This window comes from Cololabis saira, chromosome 19 (assembly GCF_033807715.1).
Source record: "Cololabis saira isolate AMF1-May2022 chromosome 19, fColSai1.1, whole genome shotgun sequence".
Lineage (NCBI taxonomy): Eukaryota > Metazoa > Chordata > Actinopteri > Beloniformes > Belonidae > Cololabis > Cololabis saira.
The window spans coordinates 40,837,605-40,851,421 of record NC_084605.1 but is presented as its reverse complement, the minus strand read 5'-3'; the positions used below and the strand labels follow the sequence as shown (position 1 = coordinate 40,851,421).

General features: G+C 43.6%; 1 protein-coding gene across 1 annotated transcript in view; it reads left to right on the top strand.

Moving 5' to 3' along the window:
* LOC133419457 (alpha-tectorin-like) overlaps positions 1-13,817 on the top strand; it is a 63,075-nt gene that overhangs the window by 8,180 nt on the left and 41,078 nt on the right. Inside the window, exons 11-19 of the mRNA XM_061708646.1 lie at positions 141-693; positions 806-1,404; positions 1,650-1,804; positions 1,936-2,336; positions 2,764-2,960; positions 3,678-4,073; positions 4,153-4,436; positions 4,513-4,787; positions 4,913-5,032. Of these exons, the coding sequence (XP_061564630.1) occupies positions 141-693; positions 806-1,404; positions 1,650-1,804; positions 1,936-2,336; positions 2,764-2,960; positions 3,678-4,073; positions 4,153-4,436; positions 4,513-4,787; positions 4,913-5,032 (2,980 nt within the window). The remainder of the gene's footprint in view (positions 1-140; positions 694-805; positions 1,405-1,649; positions 1,805-1,935; positions 2,337-2,763; positions 2,961-3,677; positions 4,074-4,152; positions 4,437-4,512; positions 4,788-4,912; positions 5,033-13,817) is intronic.

Here is a 13,817-nt window from a genome sequence, read left to right as displayed (position 1 = left end):
TGATATTAACCCAGTTTTGGAGAAAACAATGTCCATAATGGAGTCTTTCCTTTTTAAATAACATTTTATCATTTTTGTTTTCAACACGGAAATTTCTGTTACCTGGGAAAATTGACATCACCTGTTTAAATGCCCTGCAGGTTAATGGTGAGCTGGTCAGACTGCCCTACGACTCTGGATCCACCCGTATCCGCATTTACCAAAGCAGTGTTTTCAGTGTCATCCTTCACACAGCCTTTGGTGTAACTGTGCAGGCAGTCTGGCCTCACTTTGTGCGTGTCACTGCACCTGCTGTCTACGATGGCTCACTTGGTGGACTCTGTGGAAACTACAATGGTCACCCGCATGATGACTTCCTTACACCCAATGGCGCTCTGGTCAACAGTTCTCAGGAGTTTGGGGAGAGTTGGCGAGATGGTTCCCTCACTGCTCACTGTGTGGAAAGTGTGAACCATAACTCATCAGTCAATTTTAATTCTAGTGAGTTCTGTGGCATTCTCAGCTCACATCTTGGACCATTTGCATCTTGTTTCGGTGTGGTGGACCCACGGGAGCAGGTGGATGTGTGTTTGGATATCCTCAGAGGCTCTAGAGATCCTGCATCAACACTGTGTGATGTTCTTCGCGATTATGCACTAATGTGTCAAGAGAAGGGGGTTTCTTTGGGGCCGTGGAGGAATTCAACTGGCTGTGGTAAGCAGCTTATCTCCATATTGGATACATTTTAGATATAGATTCCAGTCATGTGACAATTTCTGCTTGAATTAACCTGTTATGTTTTATTTATCAATGTGTTTCATTGTAGAGCTAGCCTGTCCTTCAAACAGTCATTATGAACTCTGTGGGACCACTTGTCCTTCTGCCTGCCCGAGCCTCTCCTTCCCCTTCACCTGTGGCACTCCGTGTCAGGACGGGTGCCAGTGTGATGACGGCTTTGTCCTCAATGGAAACCAGTGTGTACCACCAACATCTTGTGGATGCTACCACCAAGGACGCTATCGGCAAAGTGGGGAAAAGTTCTGGGATGGTGAAGAGTGTCAGAGCTTGTGCACCTGTAATGGTATGACTGCTGCAGTCCATTGTGTCCCGGACTCCTGTGATCCTCAGGAGTCGTGCCGTGTGGTGGAGGGTGAGTTTGGATGCCATCCCAGCCCTCATGGCACCTGCTCGGCCTCCGGAGATCCTCACTACTTCACTTTTGATGGCCAGGCCTACGACTTCCAGGGAACCTGTCGCTATGTTTTGGCAGCGGTTTGTAATGCCACTGATGAAGTCCAACATTTTTCTGTGGAAGCTAAGAATGAAGCGTGGAATGGCTTGCAAGTTTCTATCACAGCTGAAGTCTTTGTTGATGTGTTGGGCTACCAAGTGCTTATGTCTAGAAACATCCCAGGTATGGTAGAGGTGAGTCAAGCCATTTAAGGAAGAATTTCTGAATATATCAGTAAAAAGTGTTTTAGCTGCTGAGTTCAATGTCACACTGTACATTTCTTAAGTTTTTTTAATTATATTTCTACAGGAATATGTCATCATCATACTTGTCCATTTCTCACATATTCTTGTGATAAAAGAATATAGACGCAAAACGAATACATAATACGAATACAATACGTAAAAAATTATACATTCTTTTATTTTTGTTGCCACAGGTAAATGGTATAACAAGAAATCTCCCTATTCTGTTGAATGGAAATCTATCTATTTTCGCCAGTGGATTTGAAACATTTGTCAGAGCAGATTTTGGTTTGAGTGTTACGTATAATGGACGAGGCAGAGTGTCTATCTCTGTACCTTCAAATTACAGGTATCTGCTGTTCGCTACACCTCATATTGAAGTATTTTAATGATCAAGAGTTTCACGAAAAGGTTAGCACTTCATAAATGAGTTTCCTATGAGTTGCTTATGAATAATATCAATTATGATATTATCAACAGAGGAAAACTGTGTGGACTCTGTGGGAACTTCAATGGGAACCAAAGTGATGAATTCCTCATCCCAAATGGATCAATAGTCACTGCTCCAGATGATTTTGGGGCAGCCTGGAAGGTTCCAGGTAACTACTCCTGCAGTGATGGTTGCGGATCCTCCTGCCCACAGTGCAACAATGATGGCCCTGCCAGAGCTCAGTGTGAGGTGATTCAGGCATCCGACGGGCCATTCAGCTTCTGTCATGATGAAGTGGATCCAGAACCATATTTCAATGACTGCGTGTTTGATGTTTGCGTGTCGGGAAATGGGGGCCACGATCTTCTTTGTAGGGCCATTGAAGCATATGTCACTGCCTGTCAGTCTGCTAATGTCCGAATCTACCCTTGGAGACAGAACACCACCTGCAGTGAGTAAACAGTCACTGTGTTGTTAGATAATCAGTTTAAGCCTTTAAAGCCTGATATATTACATAACACAAAAAAATGTCCCACATTTTCTTTTTATTTGAAATGTTAATTATATGTTGGAACCAGAAACACTTTTGTATTAAATTTTGTATTAAAACAATTTCTAAATAGTTATTTTCCTTATCAGTGTGAATACATTAGGTACATTTATGTATTATTTCTTAAAGTGTTTTATTTTTTATAATTTTTTGGTTTGTATGAAACTGTATTTCCTTTGTAGATCACAATATTCCTACAAAGGTCTTAGAAATTAAGTTATTAAATATAATACATCAGGCAATGTAGGGATAAGAAGTGTTTTCTCAAAATTTTTATTAAATATTGCAACTATTGACAACTGACATTGTGTATATTTTTTGTATGAAGTAATTGACTGTCCAGAAAACAGTCATTATGAGCTGTGTGGAACGGACTGCGGCCACACCTGTGCCAGCAGCACTGATGCCACCTGTGAGCATGTTTGCTCAGAGGGATGTTTCTGTGATGAGGGCTTGGTCAGGAGCGGGATGACGTGTGTCCCAGTGGAGAGATGTGGCTGCCAATATGATGGCTTCTACTATAATGTAAGCCACTTTTAAGTTATTTTATTTTCTCCTTGGATTAATTTATGAAATTATTGAACAAAGTTGTAGCAATAACTTTCTTATCGGAAAAGAGGGTAAAAATGTGCCTAATTGGTAACAGGAAATAAACAAATCTTGTTCGAAGCAGTGCAGCTACTGTGTAACCGGCAATAAGTGGAGCATTTGTTTAAAAAAAGAGTAGAATACAATAACAGGAAATATTAACTTTTTTAATTCCTTTTTTCCCCTCAGCAGCATCTATTTTTTTTTACATTAAAAAAAGCTCAGAAAATGGGGATTAATAAATGAAAAATATACAGAAGCAGCTTTCTTCTGTTCAGGTATGAATGGATAGCTCAGAAATCTAGATGTATCATTAGGAAATTTAAATGTGTTTTGCAGCTACATTTTTTTTTTGTACGTACATCTTTCTAGATGTGGGTCTGGTTAATGAAAGGAGGGAGCACTCTGCTTCTTTCCGTAGCTCAACAGCTTTATAGTCCCTCTGCTGCTGCCCTGCAGTTACTACTTATGCTCATTCTGATGTTAAATTTAGCACGTGAAAACAGGAAGAATATTATTTGAATGCATAATGAAAACTAAGTTTCACCCAACTTGGTTCTTTGCCTCTGGGTCTAACTCTAATCCAGAGAGGAAATGAACTAATCCTTTACAGTAACAGAGCCTCAGAGTAACTCTTCATCTTCTGTGCTGCAGGATGTTGAGTCCTTCTGGACAGAGGGTTGCTCGCAGAGATGTGAATGTCACGCTCCCAATGACCTGCGCTGCTCACCTGCATCGTGCACTCCTGCACAGCAGTGCACCATCAGGAATGGCCAGCTGGGATGTTATGATGCCATGTCCACTTGCACTGTGTGGGGAGACCCTCACTACATCACCTTCGATGGAGCCCTGGCACATTTCCAGGGCACATGCTCTTACATCATTACTGAGAGTGTAAGCCACAGCAGCAATGAGACCCAGTTTATGGTAGTAGCCACCAATAATCACCGTGGCAACAACCATGTGTCGTTTGTGTCTGCGGTGGATATTTACCTCTCAAACCAGCCAGAAAGTGTGCATGTCAGGCTTGGACCCAACAAAAGAGTGAAGGTAAACGCTCCTTTCAAGATGAACAGCTTTCCATGTGTTCTGACTTCCTGTTTAACCATCTGATATCTCCTCCTACCAGGTAAATGGAACTGAGGTGTCTCTTCCCACCGCCGCAGGGACTTTAGCTCAGGTGTTCAGGCAGGGTAGCAACATAGCGCTTGATGCAGTTGACTTCATTGTCCAGTTTGATGGCCAAAGTACTTTACTGGTCAGAATGGACCAACACCATCAGAACAGAGTCACCGGGATGTGTGGGAACTTCAACAGTGATCCCACAGATGACAAAGTGTTACCAAATGGCACACGAGCACTAAATGACAATGAATTTGGTCACGGCTGGAAGTCCTCCACAAGCCAACCATGGTGAGCTGTCATGATAAGCTCAGCAATTTAACTGTAACTCTGCCACACTAATAGAAGCGTGCTCTGTCTTTTCCAGGTGTGGATCCACAGATGAAGATAGCGATGGACTGAATGACTGTCCCTGTTTCGAAGAATACTCTGAACTCTGCAGTGTCATCACCAACACCAGTGGTCCATTCAGTGATTGTCACCTACACTCTGACCCACAGCCATTTTTCACTTCCTGTGTCTATGATCTCTGTCTCTACACTAAAGCCAATGGGATGCTGTGTTCTGCTGTCTCGGCCTACGAGAGCACCTGCTCTGTTTTGGGGTTGAACATCCCTGACTGGCGCCCTGCTTTACAGTGTGGTATGTTTCCACCGGTCAAATAAGATTTTTCAGAGGTTGTTACTTGTCTTTTTTATCTTTTCTTGTGACTTCATGCCTTTGTTTTATGTCATTGCTTCTATCACCGTGTACATTTTTTTCTCTAGCGGAGTCAGACCCCTGTGAACAGCTGGACTGCACAGAGGATGAGTGGTGTGGGCAGAAAGATGGTGTGTACGGCTGCTTCTGTGATGAACACCACCATCGGAACAACAGTGAAAGCTTTGGTGAGAGACAGCCTCTTAAAACCCTACCGTGTCATTGGTGAGCTGACATGGTGTTGCTGTTTGTAGACACTGTTAGAGAATGATGACATTGTCAACTGCATGAAGTATCTTTGTGGCATATTGATACTCCATATATTTTCAGCACCACTTCTGTTTTAAAAACCTGCAGACTTCGCTAAGTATCTCTAACCCAGTGATTCCCAACCTGTGGGCTGCGGCCCCCTGGTGGGCCGCGGAGGTATTGTAAGTGGGCCGCCAAATCATTTCCAAAAAAGTATGATTTTTTTTGGAGGGGAATATAATTTTTTAAAATTAAAGCTGCAAGCAGCGATGAACGGGCCCTCGCACTCACGGCCACCGCCCCCCATAAGCATATCAGAAATGACACCACCCACGATTCTCTATGTCAAACAATTCAAAGGTTATAGCAGAAAATCGGGACATCCAATCAGAAGAAGGGGCGGGGCTAATTAAGGCCAAAGAAGCTCAAGGACTCATTACAGAGTCCCATGACACCACCCACAACTCTCTATGTGAAACCATTCAAAAGTTATAGCAGAAAATAGGGACAACCAATCAGAAGAAGGGGCGGGGCTAATTCAGTCCAATAAAGGTCAAGGACTCAATACATAGTCCGATGACACCTCCCACGAGTCTCTATGTCAAACTATTCAAAGGTTATAGCAGAAAATAGGGACAACCAATCAGAAGAAGGGGCGGGGCTAATTTTCACCAATTATGGTCAAGGACTCAATACCGAGTCCCATGACACCATCCACGACTCTTTATGTCAAACCTTTCCAAAGTTATGGCAGAGAAAAGTATTCTAGGGGGCGCTGTTGAGCCGTAGGCCACTCCCATTCATGCAAACCATGAAATATCAAAAGCCTGGCTTGATGCAAAATTTGGTGACTTTTGAAGAACTATCAAATATGGACCAATCAGATGAAGGGGAGGCGTGCTTTTTGGCATCTACCGTCGTCACGGTAAGACTTTTGAAAGAGAAAAGTAATGCGCGTAGTCGCAAGATGGAAACGCACATTTTGAGGTCTCACACACCTGGGTGCACGTTACGGTTCGGGCCGTATTAATTGCCGAAGGAATGGCATAAATTGCGCCAAAATTACACAATTAATTCAAAATGGCTGACTTCCTGTTCGGTTTCGGCCATGGCGCCATGTGACTTTTCTTTAAGTTGGGCCATGATACAGGTGTGTACCGATTTTTGTGCATGTGCGTCAAACCGTATTGTGGGGCTTGAGGCACAAAGTTTTCCGGGGGGCGCTGTTGAGCCATTTTGCCACGCCCATTAATACAAACCATGAAATATCAAATGTATCGCCAGGCCTGCCTTGCATGCAAAATTTTGTGACTTTTGGGGAACTATCAAATATGGACCAATCAGATGAAGGGGGGCGCGGCTTATGGCGTCTAGCATCGCCACGGTAACACTTTTGAAAGAGAAAAGTAATGCGCATAGTAGCAGGATGGAGACGCACATTTTGATGTATAACACACCTGGGTGCACGTTACGGTTGGGGCCGTATTAATTCTCGAAGGAATGGCATATATTGCTCCAAAATTAAGCGATTAATTCAGAATGTTTAAAATGCCTGACTTCCTGTTCGGTTTCAGCCATGGCGCCAGGAGAGTTTTCTTTTAGTTGCGACATGATACAGGTGTGTACCGATCTTCGTTCATGTACGTCAAACCGTATTATGGGGCTTGAGGCACAAATTTTTTTCGGTCTGAACCAATCAGATGAAGGGTGGGCGCGCTTTTTGGCGTCTAGCGTCGCCACGGTAACGCTTTTGAAAGAGAAAAGTAATGCGTGGTCTCGCAGGATGGAGACGCACATTTTGATGTATAACACATCTGGGTTCACGATACGGTTCGGGCTGAATTGATTCTCGAAGGAATGGCATAAATTTCGCCAAAATGACACGATTAATTCAAAATGGCCGACATCCTGTTCGGTTTCGGGCATGACGGCAAGAGACTTTTCTTTTAAGTTGGGCCATGATACAGGTGTGTACCGATTTTCGTGCATGTATGTCAAACCGTATCGTGGGGCTTGAGGCACAAAGTTTTCAAGGGGGCGCTGTTGAGCCATTTTGCCACGCCCAATAATGCAAACCATTAAATATCAAAAATTTTCGCCAGGCCTGGCTTTCATGCAAAATTTGGTGACTTTTTGGGCACGTTTAGGGGGGCAAAAAGGCCTTCCTTTTGTCAGGAAAATAATAATAACTAGAAAATTTCATGAAATTTTGATATGGGCATGCCCTACTGCCCATTCGTCCCCTCTTGCTGCTTTGGTTTGGGGCTGTAGTGGTTGTGTTCGGGGCGGTTCTATGTCAGTTTGAGGTGTTTACGGTTGTATTTCATTCATTCCTGTGCTCCCAATAGTTATTAATGGGGTGTGCTTTTTGGCATCCAGCGTCCCCACGGCAACGCTTTTGACTGAAAAAAGTATTTCCGATCGAGGCACGATGGAGACGCATTAATCGATGTATGCCATGCATGGGTGCATGTTCCGGTTCAGGCTACGTTTACGGATGGGTTTTTTCTTCACCATGGTAAAAAACCCCATCCGAATGAATGGGGCCATTTGACATGGATTTTGACATAAATTTTCCTTAAATCACAGCTTCATGAAATTTGAATATGTTGAATTCCACAGTGTGCCGAGTCAGGGAACATTTGTACGATGTCTCTACGATAATCTGTTGCCTAGCAACAAGCGTCCAAAGTCAAATGAAAAAAAAAAAAAAAAGAAAGGTCATTATCGCAAAAACTGTAAGAATTGGGATAATGACGTTGTAAGGTCTGTTAGTGCCAATCGGGCCGAGTTTTTGAAAGTTTGAACGATGTCTCTACGATAAAGTTCGGCCGAGCAATAAGCGTCTGAATTTTCGCCTTTTTTTTTGCTGTTCGGCATCTAGCGTTGCCACGGTAACACTTTTGACTGAGAAAAGTAATACCCATCGAGGCAAGATGGAGACGCATCCAACGATGTATGCGATGCATGGGTGCACGTTCCGGTTCAGGCTATGTTAACGGGTAGGTTTTTTTTTCACCACGGTAAAAAATCCCATCCGAATGAATGGGGCCATTTGGCATGGATTTTCACAAAAAATGTCCTTAAATCACAGCTTCATGAAATTTGAATATGTTAAAGTCCACAGCGTGCCGAGTCGGGGAACATTTGTACCATGTCTCTACGATAACCTGTTGCCTAGCAACAAGCGTCCATAGTCGAACGGGGGAAAAAAAATGAAAGGTTAATATGGCAAAGACTGTAATAATTGGCATAATGAGGTTGTACGGTCTGTTAGTGCCAATGGGGCCGAGTGTTTGAATGTTTGAACGATGTCTCTACGATAAAGTTCGGCCGAGCAATAAGCGTCCGATTTTTCGCCTTTTTTCTTGCTTTTTGGCAACTAGCGTTGCCACGGTAACCCCTATTACTGAGAAAAGTAATGCCCATCGAGGCACGATGGAGACGCATCTAACGATGTATGACATGTATCCGTAAACATTACGGTTCAGCCTACATTAATGGATAGGTTTTTTTTTCACCATGGTAAAAAACCCCATCCGAATGAATGGGGCCATTTGGCCTGGATTTTGACAAAAAATTTCCTTAAGTCACAGCTTCATAAAATTTGAGTATGTTGAAGTCCACAGCGTGCCGAGTCGGGGAACATTTGTAAGATGTCTCTACGATAACCTGTTGCCTAGCAACAAGCATCCAAAGTCGAACTGAAAAAAAAAAGAAAGAAAAGTCATTATCGCAAAAACTGTAAGAATTGGGATAATGACGTTGTACGGTCTGTTAGTGCCAATCGGGCCGAGTGTTTGAAAGTTTGAACGATGTCTCTACCATAAAGTTCGGCCAGGCAATAAGTGTCCGAATTTTCGCCTTTTTTTTTGCTTTTTGGCAACTAGCGTTGCCACGGTGACCCCTATTACTGAGAAAAGTAATGCCCATCGAGGCACGATGGAGACGCATCCAACGATGTATGGCATGCGTGGGTGCACATTGCGGTTCGGGCCGTATTAACGGACGAAAAAATGTGCGGAATAATAATAAGGAAGACTAGAAAATTTCTGGAAATTTTGATATGGGCATGCCCTACCGCCCATTCGTCCCCTCTTGCTGCTTTGGTTTGGGGCTGTAGTGGTTGTGTTTAGGGTGGTTCTATGTCAGTTTGAGGTGTTTTTACGCTTGTATTTCATTAATTCCTGTGCTCCCAATAGTTATTAATGGGGTGCGCTTTTTGGCATCTAGCGTTGCCACGGTAACGCCTTTGACTGAGAATAGTAGTGCCCATCGAGGCAAGATGGAGACGCATCTAACGATGTATGCCATGCATGGGTGCATGTTCCGGTTCAGGCTACGTTAACGGATAGGTTTTTTTTTTCACCATGGTTCAAAACCCCATCCGAATGAATGGGGCCATTTGGCATGGATTTTGACATAAAATTTCCTTAAATTCCAGCTTCATGAAATTTGAGTATGTTGAAGTCCACAGCGTGCCGAGTCAGGGGAAATGTGTACGATGTCTCTACGATAACCTGTCGCCTAGCAACAAGCGTCCAAATTCAAACAGAAATTAAAAAAAAAATGAAAGGTCAATATCGCAAAAACTGTAATAATTAGCATAATGAGGTTGTAGGGTCCGTTAGTGCCAATCGGGCCGAGTGTTTGAAAGTTTCAACAATGTCTCTACGATAAAGTTCGGCCGAGCAATAAGCGTCCGAATTTTCGCCTTTTTTTTTGCTTTTTGGCGTCTAGCGTTGCCACGGTAACACTTTTTACTGAGAGAAGTAATGCCCATCGAGGAACGATGGAGACGCATCTAACGATGTATGCCATGTATGGGTGCATGTTCCGGTTCGGGCCGTATTAACGGACGAAAAAAAGTGCGGAATAAGAATAAGAAAAGGGAAACCTTTTCTAGATACTAATATATCGCCTTCATTTTCATGTTTTTCCTCGTTTTTCCGGCCGTGTTTTATTTTTTGGGGATTCTTTTTTTCCACATCCGAGCGGGGTCATGCTGTACACCCGCTGGTGCGCAGTGGGACTTTTGCGACTTTAGCTTGTTAGCAAAATGCTAGCAACATTGCCCTTTGGGCCATTCTGGACGATTGCAATATGGTCATGCCACTACTTGGCATGCCCATAAAAAGGGAAACATTTTCTGTATACCATTATATCGCCTTCATTTTCATGTTTTTCCTCATTTTTTCGGGCGTGTTTAATTTTTTGGGGATTTTTTTTTTCCACATCAGAGTGAGGTCATGCTGTACACCCCCTGGTGTGACGTGGGACTTTTGCAACATTAGCTTGTTAGCAAAACACTAGCAACATTGCCCTTTGGGCCATTCTGGACGATTGCAATATGGTCATGCCATTACTTGGCATGCCCATAATAATAATAATAATAATAACTAGAAAATTTCATGAAATTTTGATATGGGCATGCCCTAGCGCCCATTCGACCCCTTTTGCTGCTTTGGTTTGGGGCTGTAGTGGTTGTGTTCGGGGTGGTTCTATGTCAGTTTGAGGTGTTTACAGTTGTATTGCATTAATTCCTGTGCTCCCAATAGTTTATAATGGGGTGCGCTTTTTGGCGTCTAGCGCCCCCCACGGTGACACTTTTGACTGAAAAAAGTAATGCCCATCGAGGCAACATGGAGACGCATCTAACGATGTATGCCATGCATGGGGGCACGTTGCAGTTCAGGCTACATTAATGGATAGGTTTTTTTTTCACCGTGGTAAAAAACCCCATCCGAATGAATGGGGCCATTTGGCATGGATTTTCACATACAATTTCCTTAAATCACAGCTTCATGAAATTTGAATATGTCGAAGTCCACAGCGTGCCGAGTCGGGGAACATTTGTAGGATGTCTCTACAATAATCTGTTGCCTAGCAACAAGCGTGCAAAATCAAATGAAAATAAAAAATAAAAATAAAAGGTCAGTATCGCAAAAACCGTAATAAGTAGCATGATGAAGTTGTACGGTCCTTTTTTGACAATCGGGCCGAGTGTTTGAAAGTTTGAACGATGTCTCTACAATAAAGTTCGGCCGAGCAATAAGCGTTCGAATCTTCGCCTTTTTTTTTTGCTTTTTGGCAACTAGCGTTGCCACGGTAACCCCTATTACTGAGAAAAGTAATGCCCATCGAGGCACGATGGAGACGCATCCAACGATGTATGGCATGCATGGGTGCACGTTGCGGTTCGGGCCGTATTAACGGACGAAAAAAAGTGCGGAATAATAATAATAAGGAAGAAAAGGGAAACCTTTTCTGTATACCAATATATCGCCTTCATTTTCATGTTTTTCCTCATTTTTTCCGGCGTGTTTTATTTTTTGGGGATTTTTTTTTTCCACATCAGAGCGGGGTCATGCTGTACACCCGCTGGTGTGGCGGGGGACTTTTGCGACTTTAGCTTGTTAGCGAAATGCTAGCAACATTGCCCTTTCGGCCATTCTGGACGATTGCAATATGGTCATGCCACTACTTGGCATGCCCATAATAATAATAATAAAAATTCCTACAGATACAATAGGGCCTTCGCACTGAAGGTGCTCAGGCCCTAATTAAAGCTGCAAGCAGCGATGAACGGGCCCTCGTACTCACGGCCACCGCGCCCATAAGCATATCAGAAATGACACCACCCACGACTTCCTATTTCAAACCATTCAAAAGATATAGCAGAAAAAAAGGACAACCAATCAGAAGAAGGGGCTAATTTTCACCAATTATGGTCAAGGACTCAATACCGAGTCCCATGACACCACCCACGACTCTTTATGTCAAACCTTTCAAAAGTTATGGCAGAGAAAAGTATTCTAGGGGGCGCTGTTGAGCCGTTAGGCCACGCCCATTAATGCCAACCATGAAATATCAAATTTATCGCCAGGCCTGGCTTGCATGCAAAATTTGATGACTTTTGGAGAACTATCAAATATGGACCAATCAGATGAAGGGGGGCACGCTTTTTGGCATCTAGCGTCGTCATGGTAACACTTTTGAAAAAGAAAAGTAATGCGCGTAGTCGCAAGATGGAGACGCACATTTTAATGTATAACACACCTGGGTGCACGTTACGGTTTGGGCCGTATTAATTCTCGAAGGAATGGCATATATTACTCCAAAATTACGCGATTAATTAAGAATGTTCGAAATGGCCGACTTCCTGTTCGGTTTCGGCCATGGCGCCAAGAGACTTTTCTTTAAGTAGCGACATGATAAAGATGTGTACCGATTTTCGTTCATGTACGTCAAACCGTATTATGGGGCTTGAGGCGCAAAGTTTTTTCTGTCGGAACCAATCAGATGAAGGGTGGGCGGGCTTTTTGGCGTCTAGCGTCGCCACAGTAACGCTTTTGAAAGAGAAAAGTAATGCGTAGTGTCGGAGGATGGAGACGCACATTTTGATGTGTAACACACTTGGGGGCACGTTACGGTTCGGGCCGTATTAACTGCCGAAGGAATGGCATAAATTTCGCCAAAATGACACGACTAATTCAAATTGGCCGACATCCTGTTCGGTTTCGGGCATGACTCCAAGAGACTTTTCTTTAAGTTGCGACATGATACAGGTGTGTACCGATTTCCGTGCATGTACGTCAAATCGTATCGTGGGGCTTGAGGCACAAAGTTTTCTAGGGGGCGCTGTTGAGCCATTTTGCCACGCCTATTAATGCAAACCATAAAATATCAAATTTTTCCCCAGGCCTGACTTGCATGCAAAATTTGGTGACTTTTTGGGCACGTTTAGGGGGGCAAAAAGGCCTTCCTTTTGTCAGAAAAATAATAATAATAGTTAAAGCTGCAAGCAGCGATGAACGGGCCCTCGCACTCACGGCCACCGCCCCCCATAAGCATATCAGAAAAGACAACACCCACGACTCTCTATGTCAAACCATTCAAAAGTTATGGCAGAAAATCGGGACAACCAATCAGAAGAAGGGGCGGGGCTAATTCAGGCCAATGAAGGTCAAGGACTCAATATCGAGTCCCATGACACCACCCACGACTCTCTATGTTAAACCATTCAAAAGTTATGGCAGAAAATCGGGACAACCAATCAGAAGAAGGGGCGGGGCTAATTAAGGCCAACGAAGCTTAAGAACTCAGTACAAAGTCCCATGACACCACCCACGACTTCCTATGTCAAACCATTAAAAAGTTATAGCAGAAAAAAGGGACAACCAATCAGAAGAAGAGGCGGGGCTAATTCAGGCCAATGAAGGTCAAGGACTCCATAAAGAATCTGACGACACCACCCAGGACTCTCTATGTCAAACCATTCCAATGTTATAGCAGAAAATCGGCACAACCAATCAGAAGAAGGGGCGGGGCTAATTAAGGCCAACGAAGCTTAAGGACTCATTACAGAGTCCCATGACACCACCCACAACTTCCTATGTCAAACCATTCAAAAGTTATGGCAGATAAAAGGATTCTAGGGGGCGCTGTTGAGCCGCTAGGCCACGCCCATTAATGCAAACCATGAAATATCAAATTTATCGCCAAGTCTGGCTTGATTGCAAAATTTGGTGACTTTTGGAGAACTATCAAATATGGACCAATCACATGAAGGGGGGGGCGCGCCTTTTGGCGTCTAGCGTCGCCACGGTAACACTTTTGAAAGAGAAAAGTAATGCGTGGTGTCGGAGGATGGAGACGCACATTTTGATGTATAACACACCTGGGTTCACGATACGGTTCGGGCCATATTAACTGCCGAAGGAA